The following is a 15,034-nucleotide window of genomic DNA, read 5'->3' on the forward strand; positions in this document are numbered from 1 at the left end:
AGCTGGACAGCTCCTCTTCAGCCAGTAGGTGGCGCCGTAGGTTTGATGTAATCAGCCTTTAAACTTCCTCACACTGGGGAGGTGGCGCGTGACACATTGTAAAGTCTGTTTTGATAAACCTATTCAGTTGCTTGGTTTTACTGAACTGGACACTTAGCGTTAGTTAGTGTTTATGGTTTGACGGGCTAATAGTGGGCAGATATGCGCCTTTGTTGCGTCCCCGTTCTGCACATTGGTTCAGCTTAAGGGTGAATTGCGTGTTTATCACTGACAAAAAAGTGAGAGAGAGGGGAAAAAAAGGTTTATTTGAACCGCAAAGCCTGGCATGGCGGTCGGATGGGCATTAAACACATTTATAGAGAGTTTTACCATCACCGTCACGTGGTAGGCTACAGACGTGACGGCGATCGTCTCATAAAGGGTCCGATTGGATTAAAGGCGTCGATGTAGCTCCAAACTGTCTCAGTTTTTCAAATAAATTTTGAAAAAGTGATATTTTGTAAATATGAAAAAATTAAAATATTCAAATGCCAAGGAAGACGTGATAAATATGATTTGCTTGACTTTAAACGATCACAGTGCGCCTGTTTGGCTGCTGGCAGCCGCTAGCGGCCGCTGTTTCCCCCCACACATGCGCTCAGTTTCTCCGCTTCGGTTCAGTGTGAAAAAGTTTTCCATGCAGGGATGGAGGCGACTGCTCATCGCTAGCAGAGAGGGGAGAGGCGGGCCGAACCTTGAAGCTGTTGGTGGAACTTGAAGAGAGAAGGAGGAGGAGGAGGAGGAAGAGGAGGAGGAGGAGGAGGAGGAGAAGACGGATTGATATAGAGCGGCTCTCGATGCGCAGCGCAATTCTCATTCACTCCAACTGTTTGAACCAAGACCGATAAAGGGGAGCGGGCTTTCCACTGATTTCGGACGCAGAGGCAACTTTTTTTTTCTTCTTGAGTTCGTGGCGCGGTGTTTCGTTCAGCACATTAGAGTCATTTGCTTTGAAGTGTTTGGTTTGGGGTTGTTTTTCCCTTTTCTTCTTCTTGTCAAACGAGACAGCGAGACATCAGCAGAGCAGAAACTCTGTGACAACGCCGAGCTGGGACATTTCTCTCCAAAGACTTTTTTGAGCCCGACAGAGTTTCTTCTTCACCTACCGCGTGGTGTGGGATTTTTGAGCTGAAGCGGCGAGTTCTCAAATGCAAAAGTACATTTATGAGAAAGCAATGGCACAAGAGACAAGAAACGGAGGCACCTCGACGTTAAATAACAACAGTGGTGTTGACAACTACAAGAAGAAGCTGCTGATAACGCTCGACATCTTCTGCCTCCTACTGGGTGAGTTCACTAAAAGAAAAAGAAAGATGTTCCCTCTGTTTTTGAATTTGAATTGAACTTTCTAATCGTACATCAGCACGGGCCGCATGCAAAGATGTGACACACTTTGCTCACTGTAGTCACACTAAAAACCTGGACCAAAAGATAAACCAAACGGTGCCCGCGCTTTCCGATGGTTGGCAATAAAAGCCTTATCGCTTTCTGAAGTTTTGCCAGCTGTATGTAACCGTTAGACAACTTAATATGTAGCATCCCCTTATCATCCACTCCCAGCACGCCAGCCCGAGCAGGAGAACAAAACACTGGCCACACAGCGTTTTTTTTACGATTTCTTTTTAAAACACACACGCGCGCGCGCGCGTCATGTAATTTCACAATGAAAAATACTGAAAACATTCATAAATTTGTCATACGGTCGATCATAAATCAACCCCAGATGAAGCTGCACACTTTGTTTGACTGGCAGGTGTGTGGCTCATCAGATGAAGCGTGTTGTCATCGCCTAATATATTGATCATTTTAAAGTCCACAGAGTGTCACTGGGGCTGATCAGTGGATGCTTCGGCTGCCTGCCAACACGCCTGGGGCACAAATGTTTTGAAGTCTTGTAACCTGCCCTTTTACTGCCCTTAAGAATAGCCGGTGACCCCCTCTCCTGTGCTCCGATAACCCTGTCCGTGTGACCCTTCACCTCCAAGTGTGGCTTCAGCTCGATCTGCCCAGACACACGGATGAAAGATGACTTGAAGTAAAAAAATAAAAATCTAGGTGCTGTTTGGTTTCGGTTCTATAGTTGAGGAAGTGTCACCGAAGCCGAGGTGATCTTGGTGGCCTCTACTTGTTTGTGTTGGTCCTAATTTATAATTCTGCGTGCGTCCCGTCCAGATTCAGTGTGCTGTGCTTGTGTGTTGCTTTGATTGCTGGTTTGTTTTTGGCTGCTGTCACTGTAGCCCAGTTATTTTGCTGTCAAGCCCCAAAAGAGCCCCCCACCCCCATTTTCAATCCCCCCATCTCTCCTTTCTCTTTTTTAGAAAGGGATTATGGGAGCTGCGCTTAACTTCCACACATTCTCTCCCAGAACCAGGCAAATCCCTGGCCAGCTGCCCCTGATCACTCCACTTCGAATTACTTTCTCTCCTTTTCGCCCTCCTTCTCCCTCTCTGTCCAGGAGAGTGTGTGGAATAATTGCTTAAGCATGTGTTGTGGCAGGGGAATGCCTCTCTGATCGGAGAGAGTGGGACTGAGAAGTGGGACCGGTGGCTGACCGGGCTTCAGAGGAGCAGGTGGGAATCACACCAGCAGCTCCGAGGGTAGAAAACCCGAACTTCAGTAATAAGGGGATATGTGAGATTGCTACACAGGAGCTGGCTTTCATTAGCCAGGCTGTTGCGAATGGTGCAGATTAACTCCACGCTCTCTTTAATGTTGTGAAGTAGAAGCAGATCTGCCTGACAGACGCAAAGTTTTCCAACGGGCTTATTAAAGAACCTCAGACAGAGAGATACGCTGTTTCATCCGCACATGTGGAGGGAGTTTCCTGCTGAAAACCAACTTCCTTTGCTTGTATATCTACACTTGTTATGTCACACACATGTTTGCCTTATAAACGCCCACAATCCATGTAAATATGCAGTCGCAAATGGGCGCTCCTTTGTCATGCTAAACACAGTCTGGCTGCTCAGAGATTATTGGTTGGCCCACTTTAGCGGTTTGGGGGTAAAGCGGGTGTAGGGTGGGGGGTATCAGTGGAGTCTGGATCAGGAACGAGGAATGCGGGTGTGTGTGTGTGTGGGGGGGGGGGTCCTCAGAAGAAGGCCCAATTTCAAATGGCCTTTGTTGGGTGCGCATCATAAAAAGGTGCCGATGCATAAATATCTTGTTACCTTTAATTAGATCATATCTACCAGCTGGTGCTAAAAACACACACAAAGATAGTCTGCACAAGAGTCACACACCAACAAAAAGAGCCCCCCCAAACACACACACACACACACACACACACACACACACACACACACACACACACAACTCCTCTTTATTCAATTGGCTAGATAATGCATAAAAATAAAAAATAAATTTGCAAACATATCGTCAGACCTGAGTGCTGCTGAGACCTGAGTAGGCTACAATTCCTGGCAGCTGATCATGCGCTGATTTCACCTTGGCCCGAGTTCCAGGGCAGCGCGGTGGATTTAACGACGGTATAAGAAGTGCGCTCACAAACACTATACGCTCGCTATAAATACACAAAGTCCGCCGCAGACGGCAGAATTTTGTTCTCCCGTTTCTGGCGACACACTGTCCAGCGGCCCTCAAACGTGCAGTTTAAAACGACGTTTATTGTGAGAACACTCTGTGAAGCGACAGCCACGTGAGCTCTCAGGAAACCAATACTTCTAAATGTGGCTTCACCTAAACTCTGATTAAGTTTTTACACAATGAGAGGGAAATTATGCATTGTGCATGTGCTTGTGCGCAGACATGGTTTGCAAACAGTTTAGAGCTCGAGGCATCTTTGGGGAAGGCAAAGAAGGGTTGGCCAGTCCCTGGGGGTTGCTTTCAATTGCTCTCCAAGGCTTTTCCAGGCAATGCTGTTTCCACCAGTTGCTTTGAGGCACAGAATTGTGCACCTTCCCACAAGCATCTGATTCCTGGGATGTAACTGTCAATAAGCAATGGCTAAGAGCATAACCCATGGGAATCAGCCTCAGACCTGGGCCCTTGAGCATCACCTTCATATGTCTGTAATAAACTCTTACCACTGAGGTGTTACAGCATCGCAGCAGTCACCCTCATTAAAGCTGGAGAGATTTAACCTTTACCTCTCCAGACCTCGGCCACTTGGAGCCTGAGCCTCTCGACAAATATTTTCCAGAATTTCTCAAATTCTTCGTCTAGCCAAAAAACTCTCAATGGGACATCTGGTGCAACTGGGAGTGGGTGAGCCAGGGGGCGCAGAGTGTGTGTCAGTGTGTGCGTCGTGGAGCTCAGGAAAGGGTGGGAAACGGAAAGGTAGTGTCGGTCGGAGGTAGGTGTGGTTGTGAAGTGAAATCCTGCCTTTTTTTTTGCTCTCACAGTCAAACACCCCCCCTCCCTCTCTCTCTCTCTCCACTTGTTCCAGTTTTTTACAGTATTTTATTTTTATTTTTATTTTTTTATTTGTAATTAAATTAAGGGAAAGGCTTGAGATGAAATAACACTATAAGGGCAGTTTAAATGTAATCAGCAATATTTATCAATTACCCTTTGATTTTACTAATTGTAGCAAAGAAATGGCATTTAAACCAATGGATTGTTCACTTTTGGAAAACCAGTCTTTCGGACACCAAGAGATAAGTGGTATTTGCCAATTGCCTACAAAGAAACTGTAATCAAACAGCAAGTGGGAGGTCCCCACACACAAACCCAAACACAGGCTCCCATCAAAAGCTGCTGACCTTAATCTAAGGGCAAATATTCTCAGTTCTGCACAAGTCTGTGCAGAGAAAAAGCTCTCTCGGTTATCCAGTAGATGCGTGGTGAAAGGGAGTTCAGATTTAGAGAGCATAAGAGATGGCAGTATATTTATTTTCTTCTCAAGCCTAAATGTTTCTACTCTTTCAAAAGTCACCAAAGCAAATTGCTTTCTGCTCGTGGCTATTAGGTTTGGGACAGTTCAGAGGAATCATGTGCACTGAAGAGAAGTCCTGAGGTGTCATGTGTATTCTGTTTTTGGCCAAATGTTGATGCTCTTGGTTCCTTTGCCTGTTTCAGGGTTAGTGTGAAGAGGTCAGACCGACAAGTGACTCACACAGGACCAAAGCCTGCACTGCTCTGTGTGTGAGATGGCTAAAATCAATTTTCAGTATGTGCATAGTCTGCTCAAAGTGTTGCACATGCCTTTTGTGCTGTGTTAGAGGTGGAGAGCTGCATTAGTGTGTGTCCCATGGCTGCGGGCCGAGGCGAGGTTAGGACTCTTAAGGAGGCGACAGAGAATCTTTGCATTATGTAAGAAGATAAAGATCAGCAGAGGGCAACAGTGGCCTCAAACTCTCTCTAAGAATGTATGGCATGTCAAATCTGCGTTTGTGCTTAGATGTGTGTGTGTGTGTGTGTGTGTAGTGATGAAGACTAGCAGGGGTTTTTGATGGCAGACATGTGTCTGTAACATATTCAGCCTTGTTGGTTCCTGCTGGAGTTAAAAGACCAACCCCTGGGGTTGGTGTCTGCGCAGGCCTGCGATTAGAGGTGTGTGGGTGTGAGCACGCGCATGTGTGTCCCATGAGGTTTGTGATGGAGAGGGGGCACTCCAAGCTGTCATTAAATGGACTGTGGGGCCTGGAGGGTGAAGCCGTGTGGTGTGGGTAGCATGTGCGAGGCATCTGTGGCTCAGTTGGTGTTTGTGTGTGTGTCCCATGCGGCTCCCGTGGGCAAGCCGAAGGCATCAGTCTGACTGATGTGCCTGTTACTCTTTTATACTGGTACACAAACCAGACACATTCATCTCTTTCAACTCTTCTTTCACTGTCACCGTCCTGGCAAACAATCAGATTGCACGATAAAACAAAGACAACGGCTTGCGGTTCACACTTTGACAACAAAGGAGTAGTAAAGCCTCTGTTTCTCCCGTCTCTGTCCACGCGCATCTATGATTATATCTCTCCCCTATAAACACCTTCAGACTGCTTATTTAGATCACTTGTGGATTACTGGGCAGGACCCTACCATTAACCGTTGTTAGCAGTCATTCTTGCATGTGTTTGAACTTGTGTTTAAGTTTCGCAGCAAGTAATGTAAATGTGTATTTTATGTAACTCTGTGTGCGGGCAGTGAGGTTCTTCAAAAGTTTCTGGCTGTCCATCACAGTATACGTTGTCTTTTCCGTGATGTGTTTCACTTACTCCTTGTTGCTAAAGTAGGACACAGAGCTTAAAGAGCCAGCAACGGTGCCACGGGCCCCTGAATGTAAATGAGCGCCCAGGCAGCAGATGATGTGCAGCTGTGGGCCTCATTACATCTCTCTGTGTCATTTCTTGGGCCCCCCTGCTGTTACACTGGCCCCTCTGTCTGTCACTTTCTCTTACTGCATAACCCGCTGCAGTCCCCTGTATTTGTGTGCGCTCATACCGTGTGCATCCAGGGATTGGGGGTTAGCGGGTCAGGGAGAATTTCACTGTTTCACAGAGAACAATACCCCTTTTGATGCGTCTCAGAGCCCTTTGTTTCGATAACGAGGACCAATGGGCCAGTGGCAGACGGAAGGAGGATGAAATGGAGGGAGGAGGCTTGAGTGAATGGGGCAGAGATGAGAGGGTATCAAGACACACCTCAGTGGGTACTCAAGGCCGCTTCATTATCTATCAGTGGTTTATGGCAGATGCTGCTTCCAGCTGTATTGTTGGCTGGACTGTGAGTTGCTGCACTTATCTTCTCAGCTCCGTGTAATAATCAGCTCAGCATCTTTACTGGCTCGTGCCTTATCAGCCCTGCAGCCACTGAGCCCTGTCCTGTTTACATACAGAGAAGAGCACTGACTGTAAAGGCTCGGCGTTATACTGGGAAAGAACTACGCGTGGCATTCGCACCACCGCGCCAGTTTAACACCGATTGTCATCATCTGTGACACGTGCGAGATGAGAGGAAGACAGGAAAGAAGACGGTGAAGTTTAGGGGAGGATTCTCCAGAGAGACCCTGTCTTATATTAAGACAGGGTCAAAGAGTCCTCGGCCTTCTTCTCAACAGCCGTGCTTTTGTCTAAGGGGGTAATAATGCTATTATGGCAATAACAGAGACACGCCCAACCATCCAACCAGCCTGGTAGTCGGCTTTGGCCCCTGGGCACTTCTCAGGTTTCCCTTCATTTGAGTAGCTGAATGTTCATCCTCCCTCTTAAACCCACATTGTCTCTATAAGTTGTAACTGAGCTTTCTTAGACACGTTATACATACTCCATTTCCACCTCTACTTGGTAATGTGGATCAGAGTTGATCAGTCCCGACTCCAACATCTCATCATCACAGTTTCCCACAGGCTGACAGCAGCATTCAGAGGCTGCCCGCGCAGGTGCCTGCTGCTAAAAGTCCCCCCCAGAGAGCGTCCCCACAGACGTCTGTGTGTAAAAGGCATTTATTCCTGTGAATAAAATCTCTCTGAGTAAGCACATGCTTCAGCCAGCGGCCCCCCGGTTGCTGCAGCATTCACGCAGAGGGAGGAAAAAGGACAGGGATTCACTCTGTGCACCACTCTGCTGACCTCAGCCACTCATGCGTATATCTGTGTGTCTGCGTGTTTGTGAGCTCTTTACATGCTTGAGACACAAGCAGCAGTAGGAAAAGAAAGAATATCTCGGGCCAAACATCTGTATCAGTGTGCGCATGCTCATGCACGTGTTTATAAGTGTAGGTTTCCCTAAACAGTGATTATGTTAATGGATCAAACTTGGGTGGGTTTTATGGAGCCGGGTTTGTTTATTTGGATTGCGAGGACGTTTTTAAAGCCCTTTGTGGTCGACAACTTAAAATTGTTTGAGAGAGGCTTCACCAAAGTTGCCAGTGGAACCACAGTAATCCACTTTAACAGCCACATAGCCGCACACACACTCCTACAGATACAGCATAATAGGCAGTGTCACGGTGACATTTGCTGCCCTAGTATGCTGCAGTACAATGCCAGAGCTAATGTCGCATCTTTCACCTTTGACCCCTGGCCCTGTTGCTACTTCCAGCGTCTGTCATGCACCTCAGTTAACCTATTCCTAAATGTCTGGGACGCCTCGCATGCTCAAGCTCGTGGCTTCAGTGACCGAAGCATAAAGCTAACTATGCAGGCTTGTGGTTCCGTGGGCTGATGGCTGTGTGGCACATTCGATAACATCCAAGGTATCCGCTTGGCAGGCCATATTTAAAACCCCCGCTGGGCACAGATCAGATGCTAAAGTGCCCTCTGTAAATGTTAGGTTTTATATTAAGACGGGGGTCAAATTACAAGACAATTGGGGGAACCATATGTGTAATATTGCCACAGAAACCTTCCCACACACTGTTGCCGCTGAGCTCACTTCCCACTAATCCCGGCCTCGTCTCGGCCAAACAGTGTTCACGAACAAGTGGACCTGGCAGCGAGCCGCTCATTCTCTTTTTCTTATCAAATACACTCACTCTCACTGTTTGCACACAAAAAGCTAATCATTCTCACAAAAACGCGCTCATAGACGGACACACACACACACACACACACACACACACACACACACACACACACACACATACTGCAACTACTACTTAGAAACATGCCCGAAAATGAACAAAGGCACTCCTCCCCTTCTTTACACACAAAAAGTCACACATGTATCAAATAACCAAAAGCACAATGTCTGCGTTTTGTTCTGTTTTGCAATGTAGGCCCCTTTAAGGACGCAGGTTCCACTGCGAGGTGTCCAAAAAATCAAGAGTTTCCTCAAATAGACAAGTACCGGTAAATGTATGCGCTCAGGCCTCTAGTTCATAGAAACAGGCACAGATACACATATGCACAGACCAAGTTGTTAAGAGGTTTTATTCAGAACTCAAATTCAGTGATACTCAGTTTACAAGATGATGCAACTCAGGGAAAAAAAGCCCATTTTCTTTTGTATTTAAAGCACTACTATGATTATTTCGTCAAAACATGATTTAAGCTCTGAACACGATCGCAACGAGCAGCTCTTCTTCATTCATCGGTGAAGAAAACCTCCTAAAGCACAGGAAGCCAAGCGTTTTATCCAAAGTTGGAAACACTTTTTACCTAAACTAGCAATGGTGTGATTAAAAAGTAATACAAATAAACTAATAAATAATAAATGCACACAATGGTTCTATAGCAGCTATCTGATCTGTTAAAAAAACGTGGTGAGAAAAAGAGGACTGACTTTGATTGATTTACAGGCCCTGTCTGTGGAGTCAAAGCCCACTTCAGCCTCTGCCCTCGCTAACCCTCCTCAGAATTCTCCCACTCCTTCTCAGGATAGGTCACACGGTGCGTTGGAAAGACAGGAGGAGGAAATCCTCCATTAGTGTTGACCACAATGCTTCTTCCTCTGCCCCGCTCCGCCTCCCATTCACCTCTTACTCACTGCTGACACTCGGGCTCGCTCACAATAATCACGATATCATTCTAATTCTGCCCCTGAAAGCCATGAAAGCCCATTAGAATGTCAATGGAGAGGCAGAGGGATGAGAGAGTGGTGAGAGCCGGATATACTGGCCAGTATAGTCTGGTCAGACACGCAGGTGTTGTTCAGCAGGGAAATTAGTTCATGTCAAGGGGAATTAACCTTTGAAGGGACACAGAAATTTAACTGGCATAAGAATAGGCAAAGCTGATCCTCAGCCCACAGGACTGAGGGACTTTGGACTGGATTGAAATAAAAACTGCTTAAATACATCCAAATGTAAATTTAAATGTTTAACTAAGTGTGTTGGAAAAAATATATTCGTGGATACATATGTCAGACTAAGCTTTGCCAGTACTCCTAATAAAGCCGCTAACTTACTTTACCAAATTTAACTCCAAATCCAATCAAACGGACGCCGGCTGGATAATCTCCCTCCCCTCATAAATGAGGGCGCAGACAGTCACACGCAAACACACAAACGCAAAATATATATGAAGGTAAAGTGCGCAAACACATTCAAACATACCACATATACACACGTGGTCGGATTTTTCAGCTGTGATTTGTGGCCGGCGGCGGAGCATGAACATGTGAGTGGATTTAGAGATGGAAAATAAGTGCAGCGACCACACGCACACACACACACACACACACACACACACACGCGCACACACGCGCACACACACACACACGCACACACGCACACAAAGGCCTTGCTGCGACCTTTGCATATAAACACTGATTCAACCAGCCAGGGTAAAGCCTCTCTCTGACCTGTGGTAAGTAGTCTTTAGTGGTCTGCAGGGCTTCTCATAGACTGCGAGAGTGAAATACATAGCAGGATCTGATAAGACAAATAGAACTGTTCCCAAACCTGCAGAGCCACCCACTTTGGATATGTGCGCTTTGTTTTTCTTCTGCTTCATTCTCACTTTCTGGCCCTCCTTCTCTTTTCCTCGATCCGTCCATTGAGGGGGGTTTTTTAGGCTCCAGTTAATCTCCGGCGCCTGCTTGTGCTGTTTAAAAGCAGCTCGGTGGCTTCATAGCTCATGAGGCTCATTGGCTCTCAAGGAGCAAAGCACACGAGATCTTTGGCAAAGCAAAGCATCTCAGCAGATTAAGTTGTGGAACTAAGGTAGAACTTTCCCCTGAGGCTTTACCGAGTGTTACTGACCTCATGACAGAGGTTGTAAAATAGTTGTCTTTTAATTCAGTGATGCACCAACGCCTTTGCCAATAGACCAGCCCACTTCTTTTTTTTTCTCTCCCCTTTCTGTCTATCTCTCCCTCCTCCAGCACTCCCCCTTCTCTCTGTCTTCCTTTCTCCAGGTCAGCAGGACCCTCTCGAGGTCACTTGCTCTTTATTCTCTCGGCATAAAAGAGGTCATATTTCCTCGCGCTGCTGTTTGCAGTCGAGGCTCACATGTGCCGTATAGTCGGCGCTTGAGCGTGTTTTATTTTCTGCTCAGAGCTTCATGGACCGACTGTGGTATGAGGAGAATGTCCACATACCCTGCTGTTCTCGGGGGGAAGAACAAAACAGCTTGGCATCTCAAGGCTGGGCAGCGTGCACACTGAGAGGCTTTCATGAATTATCAATAGATAATGACGAGATGGTCAACAGCTCGATCTCACTTTAGTTTTTCAGTCATTCAGCCGGGCAGCTCCAGAGTTTCCCATGGTCCTCTTCGATCAGTTTAGCCTTTAAGCACCGGTTAGTTAGCCTGTGTGGGTTTTTGTCTCTCTGTGTCTGACCTTTTTTTCCCACTTCTCCTGATTAGCATTTGAATTCCTCCACCACAAGTAGGAGGAGTGAAGTAAGATGGTGGTGGGGGGAAAGCATGGAGCAAAATGTAAAAGGACAGTCCAGATAAGGGCAACCGAAAGTACAGTCCAATTTCTTTTTTCTTTTTTTTTTTCTCCCAGCTCATTGTTTACCCAACAGTTTATGTATGGACTTAACACATAAGGGCTCTCACTTTGTCTGAGGTATTATATTGTGGCCGAACACACCGGGGCATTAAGCTGAAAGACTTGCACAAGCAGATAAACGTATGTGCGCTGGAATCAACTCGTCTTAAGTTGGGTCGACCGTCCTACCCCACCTTTCTCCAGTAATTCTATGCTCACCCACAGCCTGCCCTGCCCTTTGTGTGGACAGCGTGGTTCTCACACACCACTGAAGCCGGGCCCAGCCCTGTGTGGGCCCACCAGCAGCCTACTGAAGCCTGGTGCTGCACACTGTTTGTGCAGGTGTCTGGCTCAGCGACCATTCCATCCTCTGCCCTCTGCTTACCACGGCAGAGAGGCAGCGAGGACAGAGACTTTTTCATTCACTCTTAGATGTCAAAACAGTTGAAAAAATACTTTAATCCCCTCACCCCACTCAAGTGGCTTTCCTATTTCTAAGCATTAGAATGGGACAGATGACAAATATCTATCAAGCATATTGTGAACGAAGAGTCTGGAATGTTGCTTAGCAGTCCAAAAATTGGTCTATCGGGTCTGCAGTGGGTTTAACATTTAGAGCAATTTATTAGCAGAAATGCATGAAGTAGCTTAGAAGGAAAAAAAACAAAACACTTTTAGATAGGTTTTTATGGCCATCGGAGTGTGGACGGGGGAGTATTTATGCTGCGTTGCATTTGCCTCGGAAATTGGAACTCGGAGCAGGGAGGAAGTTGACATCAGCAAGGTTCGCTCACTGACCAACCTGCCTATTATTTTCAGTACAAGTTGAGCCGGCAACAAAACGTTGCGTTATGTTTTTGTCCATGCAAACAGCGGGCTAATAAACAGTTTTTCAAACTGCAGCGACAACCACTTTTTATGCAAGGGGCCGCCATGTTCCTCCTCGAGGTTCCTCCAATTTTCCGGGTCAGAAAAATTTAGGCAGTGTTTTACTTGGCTTTTCCTCTTGGGAACTTGACTTGTGGCCATAGATGGAATGCATCGCTAGTTTTAGTAGCTCACCGCCTGATTAAGATCCTCAGAGTCAAACACTTTAGGTCCATTATGACAGTGAAATATAGTTTGTATAGTTTGTAATGAGAGCGCATTTTAGAGCTGGTGTCCATCTTTGGTCACAGGCCATAGAACTCTAAGAGAACTTGTTTTATTTTCACTATTTTTCTATGTTTTTTCAGTCCTTGTGTATAAGTTGGGAAAGAGAAACATATTAGCAATATTTAGCTTCAAAGCTCCCTTAGAGGACTTTTTATTTTAGATTTTATGTTGAATGCATTTCTTACAGTGTTTTCCAGTATGTGGTCTACAAGGCGAATATTTAAGTAGCATTTTTTGGGGTAACTTATTTTGCATCCAGGGACTCCCCGACATGCAAACTGGAGGACCAGGGATGGAGCTACTAAATTTCCAATTAGTTGATGGTTCAGTCTACCGCCTGAGCCACAGCTGCCCCTGAGGATTCATTTTCATCAGCCAATTGAGCTTGTTTAAAATATCAATTTTCACTTTCTTGCATGAAGTAAATGACTGTGGACACAGCCTAAACATCCACCAACTGATCAGGCACACACCTGAGACCACATTTTCTTCTTCTTGAGGCAGTACGGTGCTAAGAGTGCACGTCTCGTCGGCATGCGTGTGAAAAAGGGTTTTTGGGCTCCTCGTGCGGTTACCGTTTGACGAGACAGACCAGTAACGCGATATTCAAACTCCCATCTTTGGTGGTTCTCAGCCCCATTAGGAACATTCATAAGCAGATCTCTGACTTTAACCGACATGTCAAAAGAAAACAACAAAAACCCTATGATGTGAGCTAACCACATGAACCACGTGTGGGAATAGTTTCTGTGCAGTCTGACAGTCTGACCTCTGTTTATGAGCAGCTACGGTTTTGCGTACGCACGCCAAATGGGCTCTCATGCGAGAAATCTTATATAATCGGGTGGGCTTACTCCTGTTTTTCTTGATTCACACTTTTTAGGATCCCTTATGGAAAACCTTGTAAGGCCGGGCCAGCGTTTGCACGCCTGTGTTTGTATTACTTTGATTCGGAGATACGTATTTATTTTCTCTTGTTCAGACAGAATATGAGTGTCTGTATAGTGTTTGCGCTTTAGGAAATAAAAACAGCTGAAATCATTTTATCGACAGCATAATTTCGCCCAGCATCTAATTGTCCTCTTGTTGTTGACATTGGTGGGCAAAGCTGCTCTAACTTCTAATGAAGGCTCTTTGGAATTGGAAGACCTGAAGTAATTGTTGCTTACGTTTCTCTTAATGGCTTTCTCTTCTCTTAGTGGAGCTTTCTGTCAACGCTACCTGGAGTTGTGGCACTCATCCATGATACTAAATTCACATTGCATTGACACACTGTCCTTGTCGATGGGGTTTCTTTTGTCTTTAACAATGGACCCCTGGGTGTCAGTGGGTGTTTGCTCTGTCAGGAAGGAGGGATGCTAAAGGATAAACCTCAGTTCTTTATGGCCTTGTGTCACTCTGTCAACAGAAGCAGCAGGAGTGGGTTTGCTGAGTAAACAGCTAGTTTAACGTGAGCGTGAGCTCACACACACCTGCCGTGGTTTTGTGTGCTAATGTATGTTTAAACTGTATTTCCTCCACAGCTCACAGGTAAGTGGATTTGACGCTGTATAATTCTCTTTATCAGGTGTGTCTGCAAGTCAAACGTATAGGTGTGCTCATCTGTGTGTGTGCACGTGGTTTCACACATCTATCCACCTGTGTGCGCATCTGTGTAGCTATGCTGCCATCCCTGGTTCTCCATCGGGCCTCTATTCGTCCATACCAGAGGGGTCTTTACTGCAGTGACTCCAGCCTGAACTACCCTTACAAGAGAAGCACCGTGCCCTCCTCGGTGCTCACTTCTGTTGGCTTGACACTGCCTGCGGTGTCCGTAAGTTTCCCCGCCACAAAGAGCGCTCGGCTGTGGAAACAATCAAGGCAGAAACAGGGAGGGCTCACGACGGTGTTCATGGTGTGGCTGCAAAGGTGTGACGGTGTCACGCAAGATGGGCAAAGTTTGTGCAGTATCTCTCTTCAGACATAGCTGCGTCTGTTTTGGAAAAAAAAATTGACACTCCTTTGCTCCGAGCGGTCCACACATGACGTCCTCCAGCCCGTCCCTTTTCTGACATCCCGTGATTCTCTGGTGCCAGCATGCTCCTTGTGCTGCCCCTGTTCTCTCCTGTTGATGTCCGTGTCACTGACCTGGTCCTTTTTTGCTTTCTTTCTTCTCTCCCTCTTCCTGTCCTTCTCTCTTTTTGTGTCTTTTTATAGCTAGCCTGCCTTTCCTGATCATTGAGACTAGCACCATAAAGCCGTACCGGCGCGGGTTTTACTGTTCGGACGAGTCCATCCGCTACCCCCGAAAAGAGGGAGAAACCATTAGTGATGCCGTGCTTTGTGGTGTTGGCATTCTTATTGGCATCTTCTCTGTAAGTCGATCTTCACACCTCCCTTTTTTTTTCTTTTTTTTTGCTGCTTCCTTCCACTCAGACTCTTAGATACATAACACGGTCCCTTCATTAAAAGTTTTAGTGTCCTCTTATCATGCAGTTTTTTTATTTCTGAAATACTCCTATTTCCTCCTA

General features: G+C 46.3%; 1 protein-coding gene across 2 annotated transcripts in view; it reads left to right on the top strand.

Moving 5' to 3' along the window:
* Positions 1–793: 793 nt before the first annotated feature.
* Positions 794–15,034, top strand: part of plpp3 (phospholipid phosphatase 3) — a 28,976-nt gene continuing 14,735 nt past the window's right edge. Inside the window, exons 1-2 of one of the 2 annotated variants that reach the window (XM_075484632.1) lie at positions 794–1,326; positions 14,183–14,337. In XM_075484632.1, coding sequence (XP_075340747.1) covers positions 1,188–1,326; positions 14,183–14,337 — 294 coding nt within the window. In that variant the 5' untranslated portion in view covers positions 794–1,187. Of the gene's footprint in view, positions 1,327–14,182; positions 14,338–14,720; positions 14,879–15,034 lie in introns of both variants that reach the window. The other variant, XM_075484630.1, reaches the window with a different exon arrangement.

This window comes from Odontesthes bonariensis, chromosome 15, assembly GCF_027942865.1.
Source record: "Odontesthes bonariensis isolate fOdoBon6 chromosome 15, fOdoBon6.hap1, whole genome shotgun sequence".
NCBI classification, from domain to species: Eukaryota; Metazoa; Chordata; class Actinopteri; order Atheriniformes; family Atherinopsidae; genus Odontesthes; species Odontesthes bonariensis.